The 13455-nt window shown below is 67.4% G+C and overlaps 2 protein-coding genes across 2 annotated transcripts in view; one reads left to right on the forward strand and one right to left on the reverse strand.

Annotated features, from left to right (window-relative positions):
- TBCD (tubulin folding cofactor D) overlaps positions 1–13455 on the forward strand; it is a 79097-nt gene that overhangs the window by 33234 nt on the left and 32408 nt on the right. Inside the window, 1 exon segment of the mRNA XM_037493372.2 lies at positions 1057–1151. Within this exon segment, the coding sequence (XP_037349269.2) occupies positions 1057–1151 (95 nt within the window).
- On the reverse strand, positions 4354–6970 carry ZNF750 (zinc finger protein 750). Its single transcript, XM_037494644.1, is given in 4 exon segments — positions 4354–4526; positions 4529–4867; positions 4870–5033; positions 5559–6970. Coding segments are annotated over 4 exon segments (2088 nt in total).

Below are 13455 nucleotides of genomic sequence, written 5' to 3' on the forward strand. Positions count from 1 at the left end.
CTGGCGTCAGATGGAAGGGAAGACAGTGAGAGCCCCCACCCCCCAGCCCCATCCTGGCCCCTGAGCCCCCTCCCCGATTCTCCTGGGTCTTTCAAGGGCCACTGATGCAGGCGAAGGGTCCCTTTCCCGCTCCCTGATCACCCACCTGCCCTCGGTGGCCACAACCTCTGGGCTCTTGTGGGCCTCTGGGCCCTTGCGAGCCGCTGGGCCTGCACGGACCCGCCTGTCAAACAGCTGACCTGCGGCCACTGGCACACAGCGTCCACGTGGGTCTCCGTGAGGGTGGGGTTGCATGTCTGTCTCAGACGTTACTGTGTCTCTGAAAAGCGCAAGCATCTTCTCCCAGTCACAGCCCTGGGGGACACTGGGCGCCCACACTGAAGTTTGGGGCAGACGTGAGAGGGCCTGCACGGTCGTCCCCTCAGGGTCGGTCCAGAGCTGGCTCTTTCAGAGCGGCACCCGCCTGCTACACACCGGCCTGGAGCCCTGCGCCCGCAGGGAGAGCTGTCCAGGCGGTTTCCTGAGCATTTCCTGGCATCACGTTGACTTATCAACGCAGTAAAGAGCCCCGTAGTTTCCTTGGCTTTGGGGACCAAGGGGGAGGAGCTGCCGGTTCTGTCGCCAGACCCACCTCCCAAACCGCTTTGGAGTTTTTGTTGAAGTAAAATTATATTATGGCTGACTAGCTGGCGTCACAGATATTTATTAACGTCTGTACTTCAAACAGTGCCAGGGATTCTCTAAATGCCACTTTGGACTTTCTGACTCCTGCTTCCGTCACTGAAGTCAGCTGTCGGCCGTGGGTGGGCGGCCTGGGCCCGTGGCCTCGAGTCCATGTGTCGAGGGTCAGCGCCCCAAGTGAGTCCAGGACTCGCACAGTGGCTGGCGTGCAGGCTGGGGCAGGAGACCCTCTCGGGAGACCCTCTCAGGCCCCAGCTCCCCCAGGACCCATCTCCTTGGCGGGCACCCGGTAGCAAAGCCAGGTGTGACAGTGTAGACTTGGGGACCTGCTGCAGGGCGGCTGGTGCTGCCGTCTCAGGTTCCCTGTGCCCTCAGCTTCCAGGAGACAGACAACGCCTGGCACGGTGGGTGCCTGGCGCTGGCGGAACTGGGCAGAAGAGGCCTGCTGCTCCCTTCTCGGCTGGCGGATGGTGAGTAGCTGCTGCCCACTGCCTCTGTGCAGTGTGGGTGGTGTTTCTCTGTCCTGCCCCAGTGCTGCGCTGCCTCCTGACACCGCGTCCTGCCCCGCCCCCGCCGCTGAGACCAGGCTGCTGCGTCTCCCAGGGCAGCTTTTCCCCCTGAGATGTTAATGCCACAGGCCACAAGCCACGTGATGTCCGAGGTCCCAGATCGCCCTGCAGGGAGCAGGAGCCCCAACCAGCTCTGCGGGGACTGAGGCAGAGGACTCTGCGCCCCGGCCCTGTGTGTCCTGGCTCTTGGGCCTGGCCACACGTGAAGCCCTGTCTGTGGCTGATGGGGACTGTCCCTGGTTGTGGCCTCTCTGGCATCACCACCCATGGCACAGCCCCCCGCCTAGCACCGGCCATTGGGAGCCAGAGGTGGCGCCTGTGGCGCTGGAGCACGAGGACGCTGTGCCTGCGCACTCCCGCTTGTCTCCGTGTCTGCTCTGACACTCCCGACAGCAGAGGCCGGTAACCTGACGTCTCAGGTGGACAGAGGACTTGAAGAGATGTCTTCCCAGGGGGCACCCAAGTGGTCAGCGAGCACGCAAAGTCGCCCAGTAGCACCAGCACTGGGCGCGGCAGACAGCAGAGGCCTCTTAGGTTTTCCCAGTGGCCGCCAGGCCTGGTGCCTGTGCGGTGACACGGCTCTTTGCGAGCGCCCTGGCCTGGAGGTGCTTGTGTCGAGCCAGCGCTCTTGCCCCCCGACGGCTGCTGTGCTGGAGGGGCTGGCCCATGGGCGTCCACGCTCTGCAGCTCACCCCGTCGAGCATCAGCAGCCTCTAGTGCCGTCTTCAGCTCTGTGAAGAAGCAGCTGCCGAGGCAGGCGTGGGTGGTGGCGCTCCTGGGGGTGCCTGTGGGGCAAGTGGGGTCTGGGAAGGCCGCATGGCCACGTGCTGCCTGCAGGGCAGGGGCTCAGGAGGGGGCCCTATCAGTCCCTGTGCGGGGTCCCAGGGAGGGCGGTGCCGGCTGGCTGCTATGCGCCCAGCCGTGGCGCGGCTGTCGGGTTGCAGGACCCTGCCCTCTGGCCTCGCTGCTCCCCTCGGCCCATGAACCTTGGCCCTGGCATTTGGGTGCCCTGCTCATGTCCGCCTGCTCTGGATTTTAGGTCCTGTGGGGGCCTGAGCCACAGGTCATGGATCTGAAGGGAAGTGTCCCCAGTGCAGGGTCGAGACCCTGTTTCTGTGGTGACGTCTCTGCTCCTGGAGGCCACAGGCGTATCGCGCCCACCCGCTTCCCGCCTGTGGGGGTGGCATTGGATTGAGTTTGGACCGCGGTGGGGATGGGTGGCCATGGCCACTGCAGCCTGTTAAGAGAGGACCTCCTCAGTCCCAGGGTCCTCGTGTCAAGCGGCTCCCCTGCGTGCACCTCTCTGTCTAGAGCACATGGCTCGGGGCTGCTCCGTGTGGCACGTGCGGAGGCTGCGGCGTGACCGCTTATCCTCGGCTCACTCCGGGCAGCGCCTGCTCTTGGGGCCGACTGTCCTGCTTCCTCCCGCCACTTCTGGCTGTGCCATAAAATGCGCCTGTGGGAATTTCAGGGCTTGTGCTCTGGGTCAGGATGGGGGTTGTCTGCGGGTGCAGGGCTCTGGGACCATGCTGGTGTCGCCTCCCCCAGCCTTCGCCTCCTGTGGGGTGCTGACGCCCAGAACGCAGGGCACCCTCTTGTCCTCTGTCAAAGCGCATGTGGCACGTGACACCAAGGAGCTGGTGGGAGGGAGCCCGCGTGCACCCATGGCCTGCTTGGTGGTGGGGCGGGCACGCTCCTGGGTGCAGCTCCTGGGGCACAGGCAGCCTTAACCCTGGAGGGCTCTGGACAGGGCCTCGAGCTCCCCCTAAAGGGACGTGCCCCGCAGCCCTCCTGAGTCTGCATCAGCAGCTGTGTCAGGTTCGTGTGACGTGCACGTCTGTCTGGGTCCTGCTGTGCCTACCCCACATCCTACAGCAGGATAAACCCGCTGCCCCTCTCTCCGTGGGCCCAGTGTGTGGACTGTCCGCAGGGGCTGCCCTGCCTGGCCCAGAGAGCCTTCCACGGGCCCGGCCATGCCTTCAGGGAAGGGAGTCCACGCGGGAAGCTGTCCCGGTCCCTGTGGCCACGGGGTCTGGGCAACTATTTTTCTAGGTGAAGCTGTCCAGAAGTCCGTTACTAGCAGCGTGTCGGCAGGACAACGCTGCTCTGGGGGAGGCATTCCGAGGTGGGCTCTGGCTTAGGCCCCCGCAGCCTAGTGCTCTTGTGCTAGGCACTCCATGCTGAGGCCCTGGCCACGCCCCCGTGGGGCTGCAGGCTGGGGCGCTCTCGGGTCTCCCCTGAGGTGAGGGGCTGCCCACTGGCCCAGCAGCCTCTTCGCTGGCCATGTTGGCACCCCAGGAGCTGTGCTGGCGAGGGCGGGGACAGAAGGCTGGTGTGAGAGGGCCACGGGTGCCGCGGAGGACGGCCTCTCGGCTGCTGGGCCTGGGCCTTCTCCGCTGGCCCCAGCCCAGGGTCTGCGAGCAGCGGGGCGGCCTGTGCTGGATCCCGTGGGGACGGAGCCATGCCCACCAGTGTGCTTGCACCACCTCGGCTCTGGACACCTCGTCATCCAGCATCTTTATTGGGGCAGGACGCGGTACACATGGCTCTGTTCCGGGGTCCTCGGAGTCCTCCTGCGAGGTGCAGGGATGGCAGCAACACAGACACCGTTTATGGGGGTGGAGATGGGCTGCGGGGGTCACAAGAGTCATGAAGCATTACGGGGAAGCAGGGTACATCATGGTCCCTTCACCAGAAGGTATTTTCCCTTGGGGAAATAAATTACGGCATAAATAGCCCCTGGCGTTTGCGAGTCTCTGTCACGCGGGGCTGGGCCGGCCCTGTGGTCGGTCAGTGCTGCTCACCGCGGGGAGGCCGGAGCCCCTGGTCCCGAGCAGACACCTCGCAGCAGAGGGCCCGGGAGGCGTCCTCCATGGCGGCGCACGAGGGGAGTCGCCTCGCGGCTGCCTGCCCACCCCCCAACAGGGTGCACGGCCCTGGTCAGCTTCCCAGGCCGCCCTTCCTGCACTTTCACGGACGGGAGGCCGAGCACCTTTACACGCATGCTCACTATTTACACACCTCCCGGGCAGCGCCGGCTTCTGTGGTCTTCCAGAAAAGCCACGCCGTGAGGTGCCCTCAAGCAGCAACCTGGCCAGGTGCCCTAGGACACCCGAGTCCTCTTCCGCAGGGTGAACACCCTGGCCGTGCCGTGTGGCTTTGCCCGCTTTGGGCCTTGCTGGGCCTTTCCTGCCTCCCTTGGACTCGTCCTCTTTTGCCCTTTGGCCCTGAGCACGCTCGGCGCCTCCTGGCGCTCCGTGGTGCTGGGCACGTCCGGGGCCCCTGGGCCGTGGGCTCCCCGTCACCGGGCCGGGCGTTGCCGGGGCTGTAGGCCGCCAGCTGGCAGAGGGCCACGGCCGCTGTCTGCTTCTGCTCGTCGCTGCTGTCCGCCCCCCGCGCTTCCGGGGCCCCCTGGGGGGCGCATGGGGTGGGTGCCGCCTCGGCGTCGGGGCTGCTGCCTGCTGCCCGGGGCTGCCCAGGTGCCTCCCCGGAGCTCCCGGCCTCGGTCGTTGGCGCCACCCCGGTGCGGGGCGGGCTGTGGAAAGATGGCCGTGGGGTCCGGGCGTTGCAGGGGTCCTTCACGGAGAGGTTGAGGGGCACGTCCTGCAGCTCCGTGGGGTCTTCGCCCCGGGGTCGGGTGCCGCCGCAGGCATCGTCTCCGGTCTCCTGGAGAGGTTCAGCGGGGCCATCCTGGAGCTGTCCTCTGGGCTGGGGGGTGCGGCCTCCGCGTCCGGAGAGGCGCTGCCCGGCCGGAAGGGCGCGTCGGCACCTGCCGCATCGAGGCTGGGGAGGCAGAGAGAAAGCTGGTGAGACCCGTGCTGAGGGCGCCGCCCGGCACCAGGGTGCGTGCAGCCAGGGGGCCTCCGCCCGGCAGGGCGGCCCTCTGGACTGACCGCGGAGGACTGGAAGTGGGGCTGCCGCGGGCCCCGCCTGGGACTCCCCCCAAGGAGTGCCAGCGTGCCCGCCCGGGTTCCCGCTTCTCGCGGTGTCACCTGTGGCGGGTGCAGCCTGGAAGCGCTGACTCCCGCAGACCTGCTGGCGTGAGGGGGGCCGTGCCCGGGAAAGGGGAGCAGGAGAGCGCCAGCCTGAGGCGGGGCCTCGTGCGGGGAGCCTCGCACGGGAGCAAGCCAGAGAGTGACGACAGTCACGTGGCAGGGGGCAAGCGAGGCTCTGAGCGGGCGAGCTGGCAGCACCTGGCAGCACCGGCTCGCACACTGCTGGGGCGGCCTGAGGGCCGTGGTGGGAGAGAAGGAAGCCGCTGGGAAGCGCTGGACGGCGCTGGGAGGGCTGGACGCGAACCGCTCCTACCTCGTGGGCGACCCGGCCCTGCCGGCCAGCGCCTGGGCGTGGGGGGGGCCAGCGAGGCTGTGTTCAGGCTGGTGGAGCCGCCCCGGGGCGCCGATGCTCAGCTTGTCCGCGAGCCCGCACGGCCCTGCGCACGGCTGGCTGGTCTGCGTGAAGTTGGTGGGGCTCGGCCTCCCCGGGGAGCCCGTGGCCGCGCTGCCGGCGCGTGGACTCATTTTGGCCCCCTCCGCGGCCCTTGGCCCGTCTTTGGAAGGGTCTTTCGCCTCAGGGGTCGGGCTTTGTTTCTCGAACTCTGTGTGTTTCTTGTGGGCGCTGGAAGGGCTTGCCTTGGGCGGGCTGGAGGCCGGGTAGAGCAGGGCGGCTTCCTCCAGCAGATGAGAGCCGTGCTCTCGTGTGACGCCGGTGCCGGCCGGGAGCCGGAGGCCGTAGGAGGAGAAGGCCGAGTCCGGCCTGTAGAAGCCGTAGGGGAGGGGCAGGCTGGCGTGGTACTGCTGCAGCAGCCGGTAGTGGTCGTACGCGGCCGGCGCCGGGCTCAGGTGCTTGGGGATGGGCCCCGGGTGGGGTAGGAAGTGTCTCTGGTCCTGGGCCCCGTAGACCGACAGCAGAGGGGCGTCGCACTCGGGCGGGCTCCCGGCCAGCAGGTAGGGCGAGTAGATGGTGGCCAGGCCGTGCTCAGCGTAGAAGTGGGGCTGGTACTCTGGGATGGTGGGGTGCAGGAACGGGGACATGGCCCCGAACCCCTTTGCCGACGAGACTTTATGCGGAAAGTCAGGTGGGAGGAACGGTGCGCCGGTCTTCCAGGGGTAGCCGGGCGTGTGGAACGCCGACTTGGCGTGGAAGGAGGCAGCCTTGGCAGCAGGCCCGGCCAGCGCCAGCATCTCGGGGCCCTCGGCGTGCTCCGGCCCCTTGAGCCTGTGCTCACCCACAGGAACAAACGCTGACGGCCGGGTTGTGCTGTCCAGGACAGGCTGGGCGCCCATGACGGCCTCGGGGCCCGGGCTCGGGGCTGCCGCGTCCCTGTGGAGGGTGGCCTTGGGCCCCGGGCCCTTGGGGGGCCCCCGCGCCTGCAGCTCCAAGCTCTCCTTGAGCTCATCCGCGGCCAGACCCCGGAGCTTGGCGTCCAGTGGGGCCAGCCCACCCGTGGGGGCCTTGGCGGGGGAGGGTTTGGCCGTGGGGTCGGGCGGGTGGGCCTGCTTGGAGTCTGAGGAGCTGGACTTGGGGCACTTGGGGACGCGGTCCTGTTCCGACACCAGGGTGATGGAGTTTTTGCAGAGCCCGTACTTCATGTGGTTGAACAGGTGCGACTTCTCGTTGCAGGTGAAGGGGCATTGGAAGCACTTGTACTTGAAGGGCTTCCCGGGGGGCCTGGGGATGTAGTGCGGCTTCTTGGGCTTCCGCTCCTTGAGGAGACTCATCTTTCCGGGGGGCGCTGGTCCCCTCTGTGCTCACGGCCCGCTCCTGGGCGCTGCCTGGGGGCGTCTGCCTGTCCTGTTGTGGCCACTCCTCCTGCTTCCCAGGTGTTCCTCCTGCTGAGGCCCACGGCCAGGAGCTGTAATGGAGGGCAGAGAGCAGGGTCAGGGCCGGGCCGGACAGGGCCTCGCACACTGGGGAGGGGTCAGGGGCCAGGGCAAGGGGCCGGCATCCCGGAGCTGGCCCACTCGGGGCGTGCGCCCCGCAGCCAGCCCTGCTGGGCCCGGGCTTCCCCTGGAGCCGGCCGAGGGCGTGGCCTGGGGTGCCAGCCGCAGCATGTGCAGTGTCTCCTGTCAGCCTGGGCTCATCTGCCATCCTCTGGGTTCTGAGAACCTTCATCCTGCCATCCGAGGCCTCAGAGGTCAGGAGGGTTGTGCCCTCTGGGCCCACCCAGGAGCTTGTGGAGAGTGGGCACTGCGCCCTGATGCCCCTGGGGCTCCCGGGAGCCGACGTGCGTGTGGCCCGGTCTGTGGTGTCTGCAGGTGGGTGTCCAGTGGGGACGTGGACGTGGACATGAGCGCGGCTATGGCGTGCGTGTCGCCCAGCATGTCTTAGCCCTGCCACTGACCCGCCCCCCCCCCCCCCCCCTGCCGCACGGCCTGCGTCTGCTGTCCACGCACTCGCCACCCGTCAGGTGTGGACAGCAGGGCATGGCCGACCAGGCCCCTGCCTTTCCTGGCTTTTCCTCCCCAGGGCAGAACCAAGCCTGCACCCCTGGTTGCAAGGAGAGCAACCAGAGTGAGGCTGCCTGGTTTAGGGGTGGTCGGTGGGGGGGGGGGTGGCGCCGCTCCTGTCATCTGCAGGGATGCAGGCCCCGGGTATCCTGGCCTCCCACCACACCCCTCAGACCCTTGCAGGTGACCGGCAGGATGGAGTGGCCAGTGGAGTCTGTGGCCATCTCCCGCAGGACCCTGGGGCACACCAGGGGCTGCAGGTGTGTCTGGCCTTCCAGATACCTCCTCAGAGTGTCCCCTCTCCTGCTCCTGCACCCTGCCTGGCCCGGGTTTTCCTCAGAGGCGGCTCTGCATCCCTGGGGCTCACTCTACCTCCTGCCCTGGAGCTGGGAGCCCGGGAGCATCTGGGGCCCCCCCAGTAGGATCTGGGGCCCAGCCCCGGCAGGACTGACTTCCAAGGGAGACTAGGTGGGGGTGTGTGGAGGGAGGTGAGGAACGGAGGCCCAGGCATTCATTTGCATAAAAATGGAAAAAGAAAGAAAAGCTCTTTCGTTTTTCAATATTTTCAAGCCAGCTTGAAAGTAAAGTGAAATCAGAATGATGCCACAGCAGCGTTGGGCTGTGGAGGTCAGAGGTCAAGTTCGGGATCAGGCCAAGCCCACCTGCAGCCCACCTGCCCAGAGACCAAACCTGCTGGAGAGCGAGGAGGGGCGCTCGGGTGCCGTGGTGCCGAGGCAGCCGTCCCGCTGCACACTCCGACCCCTACCCCTGCTGTCCTCCATTTCTTTTCAAGAAGCCTCTGAGGCGCCTGGGCACAAAGGTCGCCCCAGCGGCCTCTGCAGGGCCCGGTTGGGCAGGCACTTTGCAGGAGAGTGAGGTTCTGGCTGCCTATGACCCGGCGAGGCGGGCGGCCTCAGGCTCAGGGGCAGCTGGGCGGCGGCCTGGTGTCGCTCCCGGCCCCTCCTCTCCCACCACGCAGCCGCCGGGGTGCCAGGCAGAGTGACAGCCGCAAATAAAACACGTAATCACAGCTTTGCCTCCTTCTAATTCCCCTCTTATTAAAGGAAAAGCTCGCAGCGTGCTCTGAGTTCAGTCCCCACTGCGGGGGGCAGGCGCGCCCGGCTTTCCGTCAGTGCCCGATTTCCTCGCCCCCAGGAAGCGCCTCCAGCCCGGCCGGGCCAGCCGGTGAGTCAGCGGGCCTGTGCCGGCACGTCCGGCTCCCGGTCCTGAAGGCGTGAGAACCTCTGCGAGTCAGGTTCCCAGGATTGTGCAGGATATGTCACGGCAGAGATCTGAAACGGTGATTTCATCACTCGCTGCAAGCGCCGTGATCAAAATGATGACAGTGGCAAAACGTTTATCAAGTGCGAGCCCGAGCCTCAGCGACACCGGCCGCAGAGCAGCCCCGCCAGCCGGGCGCGCGCCGCAGAGCAGCTGCGCGGCCCAGTCCCTCCCCGCAGGGGCCGGGAGGCCGCCCTGCGCCCGCTGGGCGGGTCGCCCGAAAGTCGGGGGGCCGCGTCTGTGTCAGCGGCCCCCGGGTGTCTGTCTGGATTCCTGCCCGTGTCAGCTCGCAGGAGGAAAGTGGCTGCTTTGGGGCACGGCTCCTTGACCCCGGGCGGGGGGCGCCCTGGGTGCTGGTGTTGGGGGCAAGTCTGCCGGCGCGGTGCCTCCAGCGACTGTGTAAACCGACCTCAGGGTAGCCCCGTTTGCTCATTAGGAAGGAGATGGGGCTGCTGAGGAGGCCGCGGGAGACGGCGCCGTTCCCTGGGCTGTAAAGACGCAGCAAAGTCAGAGGGCGAGTGGGACGAGGTGGAGGCTTCTGTAAGCTCCCGAGGGCGGCGGCCTCTGTGCGGGGCGCTGCCAGCCGCCTGTGGGCAGGGCTCGGACGTCTCCGCCCGCAGCTGCTAGGCACCTGCTCCTGGGCAGCTGCCGGGGTCAGAATCCTGGAGAGAGTCTGTGGCCGCCAGAGCAGGGTCGCCTGGGGCTTGAGCTGCTTGCACGGGCTGAGGCCCCCAGCCCTGTGCCCACCTCGGGTGCTGCCCCAGGGCGGGGCCCTCGAGGGCTGGCTTCGTGGATCCCCTGTGCTGGTTCACAGTTCAGAAGTTAGCTCTCTCCTCGCCCCTTCCTTTCACTTCCCACTTGCCCCCACGTCCGGCCCCATCCCTGGCGGGGTCAGAGGTGGCTGTCACGAGCAGGGGCGGTCGGCTGGCCTGAGAGGAGCTGGCGCCGCATCTGGCCCCGCGATCCAGCCCCTGCCTGTCTGCGGCTGGCCAGCTCCTGCGAGGGCCGAGAGCCTCCTGGCCCGGCTCCTCTGGCTCCTGGCGGGCCGGCGGGCACCCTGCCCCCACGACACCTTGAACAGCCTGTGGTTTCACTCGGCCACGGGCTCTGTTTGCCCGTTTCGAGGGGCTTGGGGCCCCGGCACCGGCTCCTGATAGGTCCCCGGGGTTCACGCCAACCAGCACGGCTGCCGGCGGTGGGCCAGCGAGGGTGGCCGGCGTGTGTTAAAAGCTCCTGAGGAGTTGGCTCTGGAAAGCAGGCGGGGGGAGGCTTTTTGGACTCCGGTAGGACACAATGGAGGTAATTACGGCTTCACTTTATGGGCCGGGATGTGACAGGCGGGCGAGTGCGCGGCCGCGACGCTCCTCCGTGTGTCCAGCTGCCTGGCCCGGAGCCCGGCAGCACAGCGCTTTGAAGGGCATGCCTTAATTACAGCGCTGTGATGTGGCGTCATTGCATAACCCAAGGACACGCCATTGTCACCTACCCACCGGGGTGTCGCAAGAACGAGATTTGTGAGTTTTACTCCAATTGAGCTTTTCCAGTGATTAACCACCACTCCCTCCCAGACTTTCGGTTCTTTAAAGTGAAGGACAAACTTCAGGACAGCCATGACCCAGGAGGTGGCAGCTTTCTGGGCAGGAGCTCGGAAGGACTCCCAGAAAGGCCAAACAGAACTTGCAAGGGTGGACCCGGAAGGACAAGCTGGGACGTTCCTCAGCCCCGGAGCCCAAGTCCCCGGCCTGCCCCTGGCCGCCCTGGCCCTCCCCGGGCACCGGCCGTGGTCCCCACAGACGGGCTCGGAGGTCGGGGCTCTGCTCACGGCATAAAATCAGCCTAACAGACGCAGGCAGGCTCTGTCTGAGCCAAGTCTGCCTTGGGTCAGTAATTGTTCTCGCACAGGCTTGAGGCACTTTCTGTGAGGGAAGAAGCCCCTTAAGTAAGTAAATAAGCACACACTCACACACACACACACACACACGCGTGCGGCGCCGGTCCAGCTGAGGTCTCTGGGGGGGCACGCTTATATCAGAAAAGTGCTTTCTTTAAAACAATAGATTTTAGAGTTAAAGAAATCATAAATTACAACAGCAGCTGATCCTACACGTAAAAGCTTGTGTCGTCCTTGCTGCTTTGATGTTGACGTTTACCGAAGTTTATTTTAAGCTAAGGAGCAGATAAGCAATAGTAAAAATTTGAGTTTTGGTTTAAATTTTATGGTCGAAACAAGAACTTCACTTCCAGATAAACCTGTTCCCGGCCTGAGAGCAGAGAGCCTGGCGCTCCGGCGCACCTGCCACCCGCAGTCGCAGTGGGGGGCGCAGTGGGGGGCGCGGGGCTGCGCGCTCCGGGGCCTGTGGGGCCTGGGAGGAAGCTGGGGTTTGAGAAGAAGCGGCCGTACTCACCAGAGGCGGCTGCGGGCCGGGCTGCGGGCGGCGGCTGGCTGGAGAGGACCTGTTCTCACGCGCGCGCTCGCTGAAACTGGAGCCTCCGCCGCGGTGGGCGGGATTTAAGGGCAGGAGTCGGGCCCTCGGGGCGTAGAGATGCACCTGATATTCCCCGCCCGCAGCTACGATTCATGTGCTGCTCCCCCGCCAGCGTCACCGCGCCGACTCCCTGCCTCTGGCGCGGGTTTCGGGGTGCCGTTCTGCACTGCGGGGCAACACGGGCATGGGTTCGGGACGCTGCTGGCAGCAGGGAGCCCCCCCGGGTGTAGGTGGGTCTCCGGGAGGCTCTTCTCACTCAGGAGGCTGCCGTGGGGACACTGGGCACCGCGGGCAGCCCCTGGGACCTCTGGACCACCCACCTGGCTGGGAGGGGGCCCCGGTGCGGCCCCCGCCCTGGGGTCCGAGGCGCCTCCTGCTGCTGACTTCTCCCCGCCCGTGCCGGGACTCCCGCCGGCCTCCTCACCTCAGCACCACGCGGGGCCTGCTGCAGCACGCCCGCCCCGGGCCACTGGAGGGCGGGAGCAGCGGCCGCCCTGGGGACGGCCCGCACCCTCGCGCCCCTCACCCCCACCCCGAGTGGCTCCCTCGCCCCTTCCCGGGCGCCCGCCTGGTCTTCCTGCTGGGAGCGGGCCAGGCCGGGCACTTTCTGAAGAACGTTGAAGTTTCAGGATTTTCCTTCACTGCCCCTTTCTGTTGAGCTCCTGGCAATGCTGCTTCAGTCACCCTCGTCGGGGCCGGCCGCGTGTGGCTCTGACAGCTGCCGCCCGAGCGCGAGGGGAGGCCTGTGCACGCGTGCCCCGCGGCCAGCCGCGCTCCCCTTCTCTGCTGCGACCCCGGGCTCGGCGGCTTCAGACCCCGCACCTCCCTGGCCAGGCTCCTGCCTTGCCGCCGGCCACGGTGGGGGCTGGCGGGGCAGCAGCGGCGTGCCGCTCTGGGGTCCCCACCCTGCCCATTTCCTGCCCCAGCAGCCTGTCTCGGGGGGTGGGGGCCTTCCTCTTGGGCCCTCGCCCGCCCCACCCCTGCTGGCCCCTGACCCTCAGCCCAGTGTGGCCCTCTGGACTGCAGCAGCAGGGCTCTGCCTGCGCCCACACGCCCACGGGTGCCGGTCTGTCGGGCGACGTCCCTTGCGGGACGTGGGTGTTGAGCGGCTGTGGCTCCCGCACCACCTGCTGCCTCTGCCCACCCTCTGGGCGCTGCCCTTGTGCCGGGGCCAGTCCTGGTGCCACTGTGCCTTTGCGGGCGCCTGAGCAGGGGCAGGGGTGGCCAGGCCCCGGGGCCCCCCGCTGCCTTCTGGCCGGGCCTCCGACCATCCCCAGACCGCTGCGGACAAGCTGGCATCTGTGGCTGCCGGTCACCCTGGCGCAGGCACGTGGACGTCCAGGCTGGGCGGGCAGGTTGGAGGCCTTGAGCCTGCATCGCCATGCGCCTGCCCCTCAGCCCTTCCTTGCTGGCGCCGCCGCCTGTCTGGGAAGGAGGCAGTGGTCTTGGGCCCCCCGCCGTGGCCTCTGGATGCCCCCCAGACCGGAGCCCCCTTCGACAGACGTTGCTGGCCGTGGTTTGCTTTGCGGGGCCTCCTGCCGCGCAGGCCACCTGTGCCTCTGTCCTCAGCTTCCCTCCAGCCAGGGCCAGACAGCGCTGCCAGGAGGCAGCGGGGCGCCTGGGGTGGGGTGGCCATGGCTGCCGGGGGGTGGAGGGTCTTGCTGTGGACCTTTATTGACAATGCTGAGTGGACGGCTCGTCCCTCAGGCCTGCGGCGGGGGACACGGCGTTGAGGCTCGGCTGGACGTCCCCACCTCGTGCCGGCGTCTGCGTTGCCGATTGGGGGCCTCTGTCTTGGGGGTGCGGAGTGCACAGCCCCTCTGCCTTGGGCTGTCTTGTCTGGCGGGCAGTGCGGCCCATGTGGGTGGGCAGAGGCCTCGGTTTCTGGGTGTGTGGCCTCCATGCGTTTGTGCTGCCCGCTCTGAGGCGACCCCCGCGGAGCCTCTGCCCGGAGCTGGCGGGTGGGAAGGGGACGCCCGAGGCGCGTGC

Source organism: Talpa occidentalis, unplaced genomic scaffold (genome assembly GCF_014898055.3).
Source record: "Talpa occidentalis isolate TD23 unplaced genomic scaffold, MPIMG_talOcc4v2.1 talOcc4.7, whole genome shotgun sequence".
NCBI classification, from domain to species: domain Eukaryota; kingdom Metazoa; phylum Chordata; class Mammalia; order Eulipotyphla; family Talpidae; genus Talpa; species Talpa occidentalis.